Consider the following 12,264-nt stretch of genomic DNA (forward strand, 5'->3'; position numbering starts at 1 on the left):
ACGCGAATCTCACGCCAGTGAATAGACAATGGCTCGGTAATGCCGGACTTTAGGCGGGGTTGTCGGCTGCTGTGTGCGCTTTGTTACAACCAAACTGGCGCACATTAATATGCTAAACGCGTAATTGTGTGAAAAATTAGTTGATTTTTTTTAAGTCTAATTGTAATGCCACACATAAAATTATACAAATTGAAAGTCAGATATCAGCCACTCTGAACCGTCCGCATATTCATGTTTCTCAGTCTGTGCGGTCCATTTGCATTGTTGATCGTGCTTTTTACTTAATTTTTCAGCGCATTTGTAACTAATTTTTTAAATACTCCCAGTGCGTTCATATTCATATGGAAATTTCTATTTGTAATGGAATCTGTTTCTGTGTTTATGAGTCTCATAATTATAATTTACATTGCATTCATTAGTTCATTGAGCGGATGCTGGTTGTTTATTTGACGCTACAGTCACTTAATGCTAACTTGTCTGGAAAATAGTAGATTGGTTTTAAATGGAAATATGAACATTTATTTATAACCCAAATATTTCTTCGAAAATATTGCTCGTTTTTGCTTTTTCCCTTGCGTACATAAACCGAATGCCTAATAAGAAGTTTGCAAGATCACCATATAAAGCGATATTGCAGTTTGTAGCACATTTTATTTCAGTTAAACAGAATTCGTCTCTTTGGTTGTTTGACAGTTACCATACAAACTTATTCTAAAAACGTTTTCAAAAAAATTTGAAAATTCAAGAAAATTTAATGAAATTTAGTGTTTCAATTTAGAGTGTTTTCGAATTTTTTTTTGAGTATGCACTTTAACAGCGCAATCAATTTTACTTCAACGAGACGCAAGTTATAGGTCTCTCAAAATTCATATATATTGAAAAAAAAAAATTCCCGAAGCGTGTTTTTATTTTATTCCATACGAAGGACGCAATTAGAGTTTAAGGTTTCTCGCACTTTTTCCAGAAGAGATTTTGCGCAAGTATCGGCTTTTCGCGAAATTATCGAACTTAAAAAAAACCCGTAAGGTTGGCGAGCTTCTCGACATTCAACTAAATCTGGAACATTAGTGAAAGTTTTCACAAAACCACACGTATAGAACAAAAAATTGCATATAAAACAGGCAATACAGCAACTTAATTGACTGTCGATAAGCTAGTGTGATTTAAGAATATTTCGTGATATGAGTACTCGCGAGAAGCGGAACTCTCGATTTGTCAAGTCACGAAGTTCTTGTTTGTTTACGAGAAAAAATCGGAAGCTCTATTTCTAACTAATATCACAAACTTTAAGGAAGCTTTTCTTATGTGATTAGATTTTAATGATTGGTCTCTCGAAATTTTTTCTAACGAGTTCTAAATACAGGCTCGACATCATTTTCTATATACCCTATATCCTTCAAGGTTATGGTGATCTTTATATTATTGGTTGAGGTATTGTCTATTAAATAGTGTCCGGTTAGATTCTTTATTAGGTATTTTCATACATGGAATATATAAAAAGGCTGAAAAAAGGTTTATTTAAAGTGACGAGCTTGCATGCGCATCGCGCCCGAGCAGGGACTTCTTCCACGGGCGAAAAAAGAAAAGTAACAACAGTCACCAACACTGTAATAGCGAGCTCAATGAAACTACCAAATATACTAAAATACATTTAACTTCGACTCGCTCAGTTCGATATACAATACATACTAAAGGTCGAGGAATGTAAGCAGAATCTAATTGATATGAAACGATAAACTGTTAAACGACTCCACATCTGACTTTAAATATTCGTAGGCCAAATTCACTGGACCCCTCTTTCACCGACCGTATATTATGGCTTCAACCAACCGTCCAACGAATTCACCACCGCCCTTTTCTTTCACCTTGAATCGACGACTTTTACCAACCCGCCGTTATGGTGTGATTGTGTGTGTGAGAGCATCATAACAAATTCTCGATGATAATCCATGTAAAGTGCCTCACCATTCTGTAAATTCTCTGTTCTTCCTGTTAGTCTTTGCATATCTAAGTAAATGTTGTAAGAACTCGGTTAACTCGAACTTCCGAAGTGTATCCTAATGGAACTTTTCTGTTTATTGATTTTAATCGTCGCCCATTTTGTCAGCTACCACATCAACTACATCAAATATTTTATTTGCTTTAACATACCATCGAACTTTGAGGATAACGATATATCATGCCAATGTCAAAAACTAATTTATTGTCAGCCCACATACACCTTCCTTCATTTACTCTTTGTGTATGAACGCCTGTAGCAAAAATATATATGAACGTTTAGATATACTTGACCTAGTCATAAGTTTCACTCCAAGCCTTTCTTCCTTACAAACATCAAATGCTTACCGATAATTGAATTTTGTAATAAAATTTCATTTTCCTTTTTGATTTATGTACCATTTTAGCCCACGTGGCGTCTTTGGGGCGAGGAGCATGAGAAGAATGCCATTTTTACGGTCTACCTTAAGAAGGTGCGCTATCATCGACCAACACCAACGGCGAATAACGTAAGTAATAGCCAGCTGTGTGAGTAACTCGAACTGAATGACTGACACGACCACTTGCTAGCCAAAGAGTGAGCTAAATTTTTAATTAAATGTGTTTGCCTAAAATACACAAACACAGCTTGACTGGCCTAAATGAAAATGTATAAGAATTTTAATAACTTTTTTTATCCTCTATGCACACATTCTAATATTTGCTTGTTTGTTTTCATTCTAGGACTCGGACGATGAAATTAGTCACCTGGAATGGGAAACTGTACGAGTACGCTTCGTAAAGGCGGCCACATTGGCGCGCCTAGTTGAAGCGTTAGCGACAGACGACGGTGAATTGGAGTCAACATTTATCAATGTATTTCTATCAACATATCGCACTTTCTCCACACCCAAAGAGGTGCTAAGCTTACTTATAAGACGCTATGATGCACTGCATGACAAACATTTGGAAGAAATCGAAGAGCATCAACAACTCGACGACGTCAATTATGATCCTACAGCGTCAATACACGAGCAGCACAAGAAAACTCTAGTCTCAGCATTGCATGTGTGGTTGGATGGTTTTCCAGAGGATTGGAATGAAGACAACCTACGTCAGATATTAACATTCGCTTCCAAACGCTTGTCACGCTCAGATTTGCATGTGAAAGTCTTGCAGCGATTGGAGCGCATATTGCGACAGCAGATGTATGGCGAAAGTAGTATGCCACCTTGGCTGGCCACCGGCTTTGGTGGTAATGCTGGTAATGGCAATAATATAAATATGAATATGAGCATGAGCGTCGGATTGCTGCATCAGCATTACAATCAAGACTTCACGGAACAATTTGCCGGTCTCTGTTTGGCGCCCGCATTTCGTGGGCCCACACATTTTTTGCAGGCATTTCGTTTTCCACACGTGCCAGTGCGTCACTTTGCCGAACAGCTGACCCGCATGGACTCGGAGTTATTTAAACGTTTGATACCTCATCAGTGTTTGGGTGCAACGTGGGCGCGTCGTGATAAAAGTGGCTCAGAAACGGTTGTGGCTACAATAAATCAATTCAATGCTGTACTCTTTAGGGTTATTTCTAGTATTTTAATTGAGCCAAGACTTAAACCACAGGTGAGTTTGTGAGTTGTGTGGAAAGAGGCGTCTTTATATTCACCTTAATTTTTTTTTTCAGGAGCGCGCTCTAAATATTGCCACCTGGATTGATATTGCACAAGAATTGCGCTTGCTGAAGAATTTCTCATCGTTGAAGGCGATAATTTCGGGACTGCAATCGAATCCAATTTATAGACTTACAAAAGTGTGGGCGGTGCTACCCAAAGAAAAGGTAAGTGAGACTTCTAAAATGCATGAGACGTGTTCTAAAATGCATTATTTCTTTAGTAAGGCTTTCGGGATTATAGGGAGCTTAGAATATATGCCTGTCGTGAAAGGCGATTAAAATCCAGATCCCGTTCCTGCGTTGTGCGTTAGGCTTGGAATCTGGCACGTAAAATGCCTTGAAATGAAACATACCCCCGTTGCTTTAATAACTATGTAGCTCCCTTCCCACCGCTCAGGCTTCGATCGTAGGTTTGTCAGTCTGCGAGATGGGAGGAAACTCGGCCTCTGGCGCACACCGCAACAGCCCCGTCTCACATTATCACCTTTTATATAGTGTCCAAATACAGAAGTGCGGGTATCCAGCAAGTGTGCCAGCATTATCCCGTGTCTCCAAAGCCCTTTTATGGATAACCACCCCGTCGAACGAAAAATCTTCTGTCCACGACTACCCCTGAGAGATAAAACATTGCTTTCATACCATTGCCGAACTTTTGGCATCCTGATATTCCTCGCTGCCGCCTCGAACACTGGCCACCCGCTATTATACCGATGCTCGAACTGTTCTCGTCCCGATCCTCCTACCCGTTTGTTTTGGTGCTTGTTCGACCCAGTTGCTTGGCTGCCCCCACTATCAGTTGCCCAACTGTTGCGAACCACCAACCAATCCGCCTTAGGGGCGATTTCTAACACCGTGTGCCCTTTACTACTTCATCCGTCCCAAAGGCATAAGCCAGCTCTTCTCGTCCTTCGCACCCTCTGGGTTTGAAAAGCTGCTGCCCTCCCATCATCTCAAGCAGTATGTGTGTGTATTCGAACTTGACCCTTAAATACTGTTATTCAGTTTATTCAGTTGGGGCTTGTGGGATCTCTAATTGACCCTTGTCAGTGTCGATAAAAAATAACCACTAGTCAAGGAGTTAGTTTATGCTGCTTCTACATGTCCGAAACTGTGGGGACGTTGTTGTTGTTGTAGCGATAAGGACACTCCCCGAAGGCATTGGGGAGTCTTATCGATGTTGATGGTCCTTTGCCGGATGCAGATCCGGTACGTTCCGGTACCAAGCCCGACCCTCTCGGGAACGATTTGTTATGACCACATGCGACCTGCAAGGCCCTCCCTCTGGGTTTTGAGAAGCTATATATTGCGCTGGCAACCAGAAAGGGTTGCGCTACACAACCCCTTGAATCTGGTATTTTAGTCTCCTCTTACAACAGGTATACCTAGCGCGGGTATATTCTAACCCCCAAACCCGCTGGGAACACTGTTGGGACGTCAAGAGATACAGCGCTGAAAGAACTTTCACCGAGCCAGAATTAAAATTGTATTGCGCGGTGCTCCTTAGTTAGTTCTCTTGTGCTAAACCTTCCATCAGGTCATATTGGTCTTCTAATCAACTTAAGGACATACTTCTTATTGAGTATCCCCATTGAGCTGAGGGTAATCTAGCAAAGTAAAACCTTCTTCATCCAGAAAGATTAAAGTATTTACGGTATACCCGTTAGACTAACTTCACGAATGTGATGGCGGATAGTACAGCTGCCACTAATATATGAGCGAGTCAGAATAACGCCGGGTTTGATGACAGTTGCCATAGCTTGGCCCGTTTTTGTCCTGCTGATATTTCTGGACGAATAGCCAATTCTAAATTCAAACCCAATTAGATGATTTCCAGGATAGAACCTCTAGATATCTCGTGTAAACTTCCTTCGTGCTGACTCTCCTTTAACTGACCATTTTCAGCAAAATGCAAAAAGATCTGCCCATTACCTAATTAAACCAAATCTTCAATGTTTCAAAAACAGACTCGAGACTCGTTGACAGTTATTGCGATCTCTTATTCGCTTGTTTTTGTTTTACAAATCAAACTAATTGTGCTTTACTCAATTTACAGATGGAAATTTTCAATGAACTTGCCAGAATATTTTCGGAGGACAACAATGCTTGGGCGCAACGTGAAGTACTCATGCGTGAGGGTACTGCAAAATTTGCCGATACGGTGGGTGAGCACGATCGCCATCTGCAAAAGATCATACAAAAACAAGTGAGTGCATATTGCAATAACAAAACCAATCAAACTGACCTAAGTTTGAAATGCTCACCTTGCCCATTTTACATAAATGCATATAATTATATGAGCTGAGCCTACTAATTATTTCTTCTTCTTTCGTTCCATGTCACAGAGCACACAAACATCGCATGGCACCATACCATACCTGGGCACCTTTCTCACCGATTTAACTATGATACATGCCGCCATACCAGATACGATAGGTGAACAACAACTAATCAACTTTGACAAGAAACGTAAAGAGTTTGAGGTGTTGGCGCAAATAAAACTATTACAGGGTGCCGCAAATACTTACAATTTACGCGAAGATTCAAATTTCGATCGTTGGTTTGCGTCAATGCTGGTATTGGATGAACGGGAGGCGCATACGCTCTCGTGCCAACTGGAATCGCCACCACCTGCATCACGTAAGTCGCGTGCTTCAACATCGTTTACGAATACAACAATCTCCTCATCAAACTCCATTGGTGGTGGGCTGAGCGGTAATGGACATCGTAAGACTGATTCAATAGCATCGAATTCGAGTAGTGGTGCTGGTTCGCAATTTTACTGTGAGTTAAATAACAGTTATAGTTCGCATTATAGCTCGCGTCACAATTCACTCGATCGTGATGCACAAGCGCCGAATGCATCGTTGTTGTCTGCCTCGAGTAGCGTCTCAAATCTATCGATGGATTCAAGTAACTCAGGTGGACAACAATCGAATATGAGAATGACACACTCGCATTCGACGAATGGCGTGCGTGACAGTACGGTTAGTGGTAGGCACAATAATTCACATCATATTGGTTCGCCGCTCATAAACGCACAACTAGTGCAGTCGCCGGGTGCGAAGACAAACAATGCGCCCGATTTCTATATAATACGCGTTACGTATGAAACGGAGAATATCGAATTGGATGGTATTGTGTTGTATAAGAGCATTATGTTGGGGAATAATGAGCGCACACCGCAAGTTATACGCAATGCCATGATGAAGCTCGGACTCGAGGCGGATCCGGAACAGTATACGCTAGCGCAAGTGCTGCCTGATAAAGAGCTGGTGATGCCGAAGAATGCAAATGTTTATTATGCGGTGAATACGAATTATAATTTGAATTTCATACTGCGGCCGAAAAAGAAAGATGGCAGTAGCAATGGCAGCTAGTGCTTCGGGAATGTTTACGAAGAAGAGTTGCTATTCAGTTTAGTGTTTGTTTATGCTGCAAAAGCTTTGGTGCTTTAAGCGCGCTGCGTAGAGTAAGCGAAGTGCTTTCACAGCAGCTGCTGTAGAACTTAAATTTACACGGAAAAAGATATTAATATCAATAAAAAATGCAAAAATTACAAAATGATAATTGCGCTTTTTGGCAAACTATTAAATAATCTCAAAACATGGACAAATAATTAATGTAAATAATTAATTATATTTAAGTGTAATTTTTAGTTGTATTTTATTTGTAAAATTTATGTATTTTTTGTAAGTTTATAAATAGCTAAATTTATAATTTATGAATGTAAAGTTTTGTAAATTTTGAAAATTAGTTTACGTCTTAGCGTTTATGATACTTTTTTATACTTTTGTGAAAATTTTATTTGTTTATTTATTTTTGTGTATGCCAAGCTTTTAAGCTTTATAGTAATGCTTTAAACAGATAATTATATGCATATATTTTAAAAGAAATTAATATATGTATGTAATAAGTGTAACTAAGATTTCATTGTGAAGCGTGTATTTAAAAATATTTCAGTATATTTGTCAAAAAAAATCAATGGGATAAATTAATGAATTGTGTTGCACAAAAATATGTGAAAAATTCGAATAAAATTTTTATAGATATGCATTTGAAATGATATAAAAATTAGAAAATATGTTTTTTAAACTCAATTGCTTTTGAAATTTTCGATGGCAAGTGAGTATTTAGATGTAGAAGTTCCATTTACAAACACAAGAGACAGCACGAAAGCTCTTTTGCTTTTGGAATTCTTAAGAAATAATTGTTGTTGAATTGGACTTAAATGCCAAGACTGTAACGAGTATATTAGACCTTCACTTGGGTCCCACAAAGAAATCTAAATAATGTGCTTCACAGTATTTGAACGATGCCTGAAACGAGAATTAGTTTCATTTTAAACTTTAACAATTAAATGCAAAAACTTCCAGTTCAGATGGTGCAGTAAAACCTTTCTTTGTGGCGAATCATGTTTCCATAAACACGATAAACAAACCAACAGCAGTCCATGAAGAGCAGTCTAATGGGAGCCATCCCAACCGTAAAATATGAAAATTCAGAACTGAAAAAGATTGAGAACGTAACAGCATAGCAATCTTCAAAAAATAAAATAAATTTATATAAAGCGTAATATACCGCCGAGGAGATTTAGACTGAGCTTCTCATACAATTTGCGTCGTGCTCCTTGAAGGACCGGACCTACGTATTTTATACCGACTCCGCACAGCAGCTGGAAGCAAATGAATTCGCACTAAAAGCTTTTGATAGTAAAAGTACACTAGGAGTGTTTGCCAAACAACTGCGGAGGGGCGACCCCATTTAGAAATTGTTTCCAATTGAAAAAAAATAGTTTTCTTGCTTTTCCAGGGCCTTCGCTGTGGTAGTCGAGCATGCTGCCACCGCACTAAGCAGCCGTCTGTATGCATACCAAAATTTCTAAAAAATTTTATGCACATCCCTAAGAAATGGATGAATGCATTCCGCAGCAAGGAAGTGATACACATCAGCGAGGTCGGTATTGCAATTGCTCTTGTACGATGTTAACGTATGTATATTTTCTGGGCGTATAGTAATAATGGCGAATCATCTGGAGAGTTCATGAGTTTGAACTGCAACTCTAGAAGTATTCGATAGGAAGGCTTAAGGTTTGTTTTTGTATTGGGTCAAGGTCCAAAAAACGTAACGAATCACAGCGCTTGGTTTCTTATGCGAAAAAGATTAAAGTTAAAGCACATGTAACATTTAGAAAATAAAATCGGATACTTGCCTGCCAATAAGTGAATAATCAAATAATAAAATCGACTCGAAACTATGAAACTAACCAAATTAAATGGCCAGTCTTCTTAAATTGACTTTCTAAACGGCCAAGTATCAATTTGAAATAACAACACAAACAGGTTGGACTTGGACTCAGACTTCTAATTGACATTTAAATCCTGCACGCCATAATTTTTCTTAAATTGGTCAAATAAAATTAAGTCAAATTTGGGTTTATTTTGCCGGACATCAGGGATATGAAGGTAATGAACATGCAGATTACCTAGCCAAGCGGGGTGATACAGCAGCATTCTATGGCCCAGAGCCCTTCTGTGGACTCAGAAAAGCACACACTAGGGAAACCATAAGTAACTGGGAAACAAAAAAATACAGACGTCACTGAATTGACTGCCCAGGCAAATAAAGTATCAGCAAAACTCAATAATCTAAGCAGGGAGGACCTACGAACTCTTCCTGGGTACTATACGGGAAACTGTAGTCTACGATATCACCTAAGTACGTTAAATCTATCCGATACAAAAATTTGTCGTTTCTGTGAGATAGAGGATGAAACGCCGGTTTACATTCTCTGCGAATACATCGCTCTGGCAAGGCAAAGACTCTCATCTAGATGGTGTGACTTTTAATCCCCTTGTGATATGGAGTAAAACTCCTGAAAAGGTACTTAGATGCATTGAAAACCTCCATACACAAAATTAGGTTGAAAGGTCATGCACAATAGATCTACATTAAGGTTTCAGTGCTTCCAGGCCTAATAATAATAATAAATAAGCTTTATTGCTACAAGCTTCCCGTTTGTTCTGCAATTAAAAATATTTTTAACCTATTCAATAGACCCTAGAGAAGTTGCGCAGTACGAACTTTGGTTAACTAAATTTTTTTCTAAATAAATTTTAAAACGTTTTCATCGCTCCTCCTTCCTCTAGCTTTTCCTCTTTTTACCCTTCTCAAGCTTAATTTTCCTCTGTTTATTCCTCACGCCTTTCTGTTTCGTATCGATAATTAATAAAATTTGCATGGAAACCTATATTCCAAACAACAATAACACAATATTAACTATTTTTTTCCAAAAACTGATGCAATTAAGTCGGCTAGGTTATAAAGTACCGAGACATGTCAATGTATGTACATCGAAATACAAAATAATGACATGTATTTAATTAGAGCTTCACTAATGGAAATACTAAAAAAGCAAACAAACTCCCACATACTTATGTAAATATGAGCTCCCAAGCAGCCACTTTAACTAGGAATGTATACTGTATAATTGCTATGCTCGAACAACAAACGAATGTTAATTATATGCGTTGCACAGTTTATTGAAATGAGTTAATTGAGGCATTTTGCCAAATTTTTTACACAAGCACATTTGTGCTTTTTGCTTGTTTATAAGGACCTCTTACAGGCTGTTTGTAGTTTTGGCAGTAAAAGCTTTTACCACAATTTAAATGCTAAGTTACATATTTTAGCCTTAATTAAGAGTTGTAAGTAAATATTTTTAGAAAAGATACAGACAGCGAAGTAGACAAGTATGAAGTGACTCGATGCTTCCACTTCAGCATCCTTCATACGGCTGAAGTAAAAACAAATTTCTTTACTTCCCTTCAATAGTTAGTGTCTGCCCAACTTTTTGGGTGCTGATTCGGGTCTCTCCTATATATATGAGCGTACCAAAGATAGCCAGCGGGATTTCGAATTCCCTAAACATCTAGTTTAGTTGCACCCAAACGTACCAAGAGATTCACGTGATGGTTTCAGAAATATTGCATTGGCTTGGAATATAGATGATCATAATCTATAATAATTGAAAATGAAGCCAGAGCCACCCATAGTATCCAATCCAGCACATCCTTCAGTGCAGCAACTTTTATTTGTAACCCGGTACAGTGATCGGGCAACTAAAAACTAATGCTAGCTTGCATCGAGCTCCTTACAGAAATCCTTGCAATCAATAATCCCATTCCAACTTCGATCCAACCATTAACTTGTTAAATTTTCCACTGCTTTAGATGACTGTCCTATCTTGAGTAAACGACTGAGTTAAAACTTGCAGTAGGGGCAGTTGCCAGCATACAATTGTCCTGTCTAGTATAAAAACGAAGTCGGGAAAAATACTGCAGTTTTCGAAGTTTGAGAGCCCAAAGCTCATAGAAAAAGGATTGATCAGTGATGGTGCAATCAGTCACCACTCTATAGAGTACAACCGGCTTAACTTCTACAAGACAGTCGAAGCCTACCTAGAACTATCTTCTACATTTGGTCTCACGGACCAGAAAGTACCAGCGGTGTCTCTCTGTAAAGGCTGTGAACCACCTTCCCCCACAAAACATTGAACAGGGTGTGCAGACACCCTACCCACGATTACTGCTTTATCTGAGAAGGCAACATTTTGGCACCCTAGTTTCATCAGAAGTCTCCTTACTCTCATAACCCCTCTCATTTGGGCCCTCCCTCTAATCTGCTGCTACAGTTCTATTGAACAGGAGCTTGTTAATGAGTTCAACCAGCGCCGGCTTGACTTTTCAACTAAGGCGCGCCCTTTTGATGGGCTGAAACCGCTCGAGTGCAGATCTGTTACTGTTGATTTTCTCTCATCAATGGAATACTGCACCGTCTTATCAGATAACTGGGGCACTGCAACGATTTTGGGACAAGAAAGGAGAAACTGATCGATCCGAAGTTCTTTGGTGATGCCTGCTGGCTTCTATTGGCTTAACGGTTTTTACGGTGCATACTTTCAGGAGCTGTCGTAGCTCATAACATGTTATGAGAATGCACTTTCACAAAAAAAAAATTGTTCGATATTTTCAATATTTTGTAAAATCGATCACTGTTCCAAAATCTTGCACTTAATTGAATTCGCCTCAGTTGCCTGCCTAAAAGCTTTCACTGCTCTGTAATAGAATCATTGATTTGTGAAATTGGCAATGAAATTTTGTTTACAAACATTGTTGGCGTAACTTGGTTACCAATTCCCTTGCCTGATGGATAACTGCATCGTTACTAAATGTAAACAACAAAATGCATAATTGTTATTGTATTTTGACGTGCATAGCCCTGCCAAGCTTTTGTATGCAGTGCAGTTTAGTTTAAGTTATTAGAACTCGTGCGCTTCCTTGCCGGTGCGTATTTGCAGTTTGGCTTAGAAAAGTAGGTAAGTACATTGGAAAATGAAGGTTAAGGTAATTCATTCACGGCTAATATCATCAAGTGCAGGCGTGGGATTACCTTGGAAACGCATTTGGGGTATCCAAATAAACTTATGCAAATTTGTGTCAGAAATTTTGTGTACATGTGCAAATATTTTTGTATGTACACAAAAGTTCGCAGGATAGGCATTCAATATACAAGTATTTGAGCCTTAATTTGTTCAAGTTTAAGATACTACTTTG

The 12,264-nt window shown here is 38.9% G+C and overlaps 1 protein-coding gene across 12 annotated transcripts in view; it reads left to right on the forward strand.

Annotated features, from left to right (window-relative positions):
• The window catches only part of Rgl (Ral guanine nucleotide dissociation stimulator-like), a 73,141-nt gene extending 65,410 nt beyond the window's left edge, over positions 1-7,731 (forward strand). For all 12 annotated transcript variants that reach the window (XM_067787416.1, XM_067787417.1, XM_067787419.1 and 9 more), the window contains 5 exons: positions 2,406-2,507; positions 2,722-3,603; positions 3,665-3,817; positions 5,706-5,855; positions 5,995-7,731. In XM_067787416.1, the coding sequence (XP_067643517.1) occupies positions 2,406-2,507; positions 2,722-3,603; positions 3,665-3,817; positions 5,706-5,855; positions 5,995-7,029 (2,322 nt within the window). In that variant the 3' untranslated portion in view covers positions 7,030-7,731. The remainder of the gene's footprint in view (positions 1-2,405; positions 2,508-2,721; positions 3,604-3,664; positions 3,818-5,705; positions 5,856-5,994) is intronic.
• The last annotated feature ends 4,533 nt before the right edge of the window (positions 7,732-12,264 follow it).

This window comes from Eurosta solidaginis, chromosome 5 (assembly GCF_040869045.1).
Source record: "Eurosta solidaginis isolate ZX-2024a chromosome 5, ASM4086904v1, whole genome shotgun sequence".
NCBI classification, from domain to species: Eukaryota; Metazoa; Arthropoda; class Insecta; order Diptera; family Tephritidae; genus Eurosta; species Eurosta solidaginis.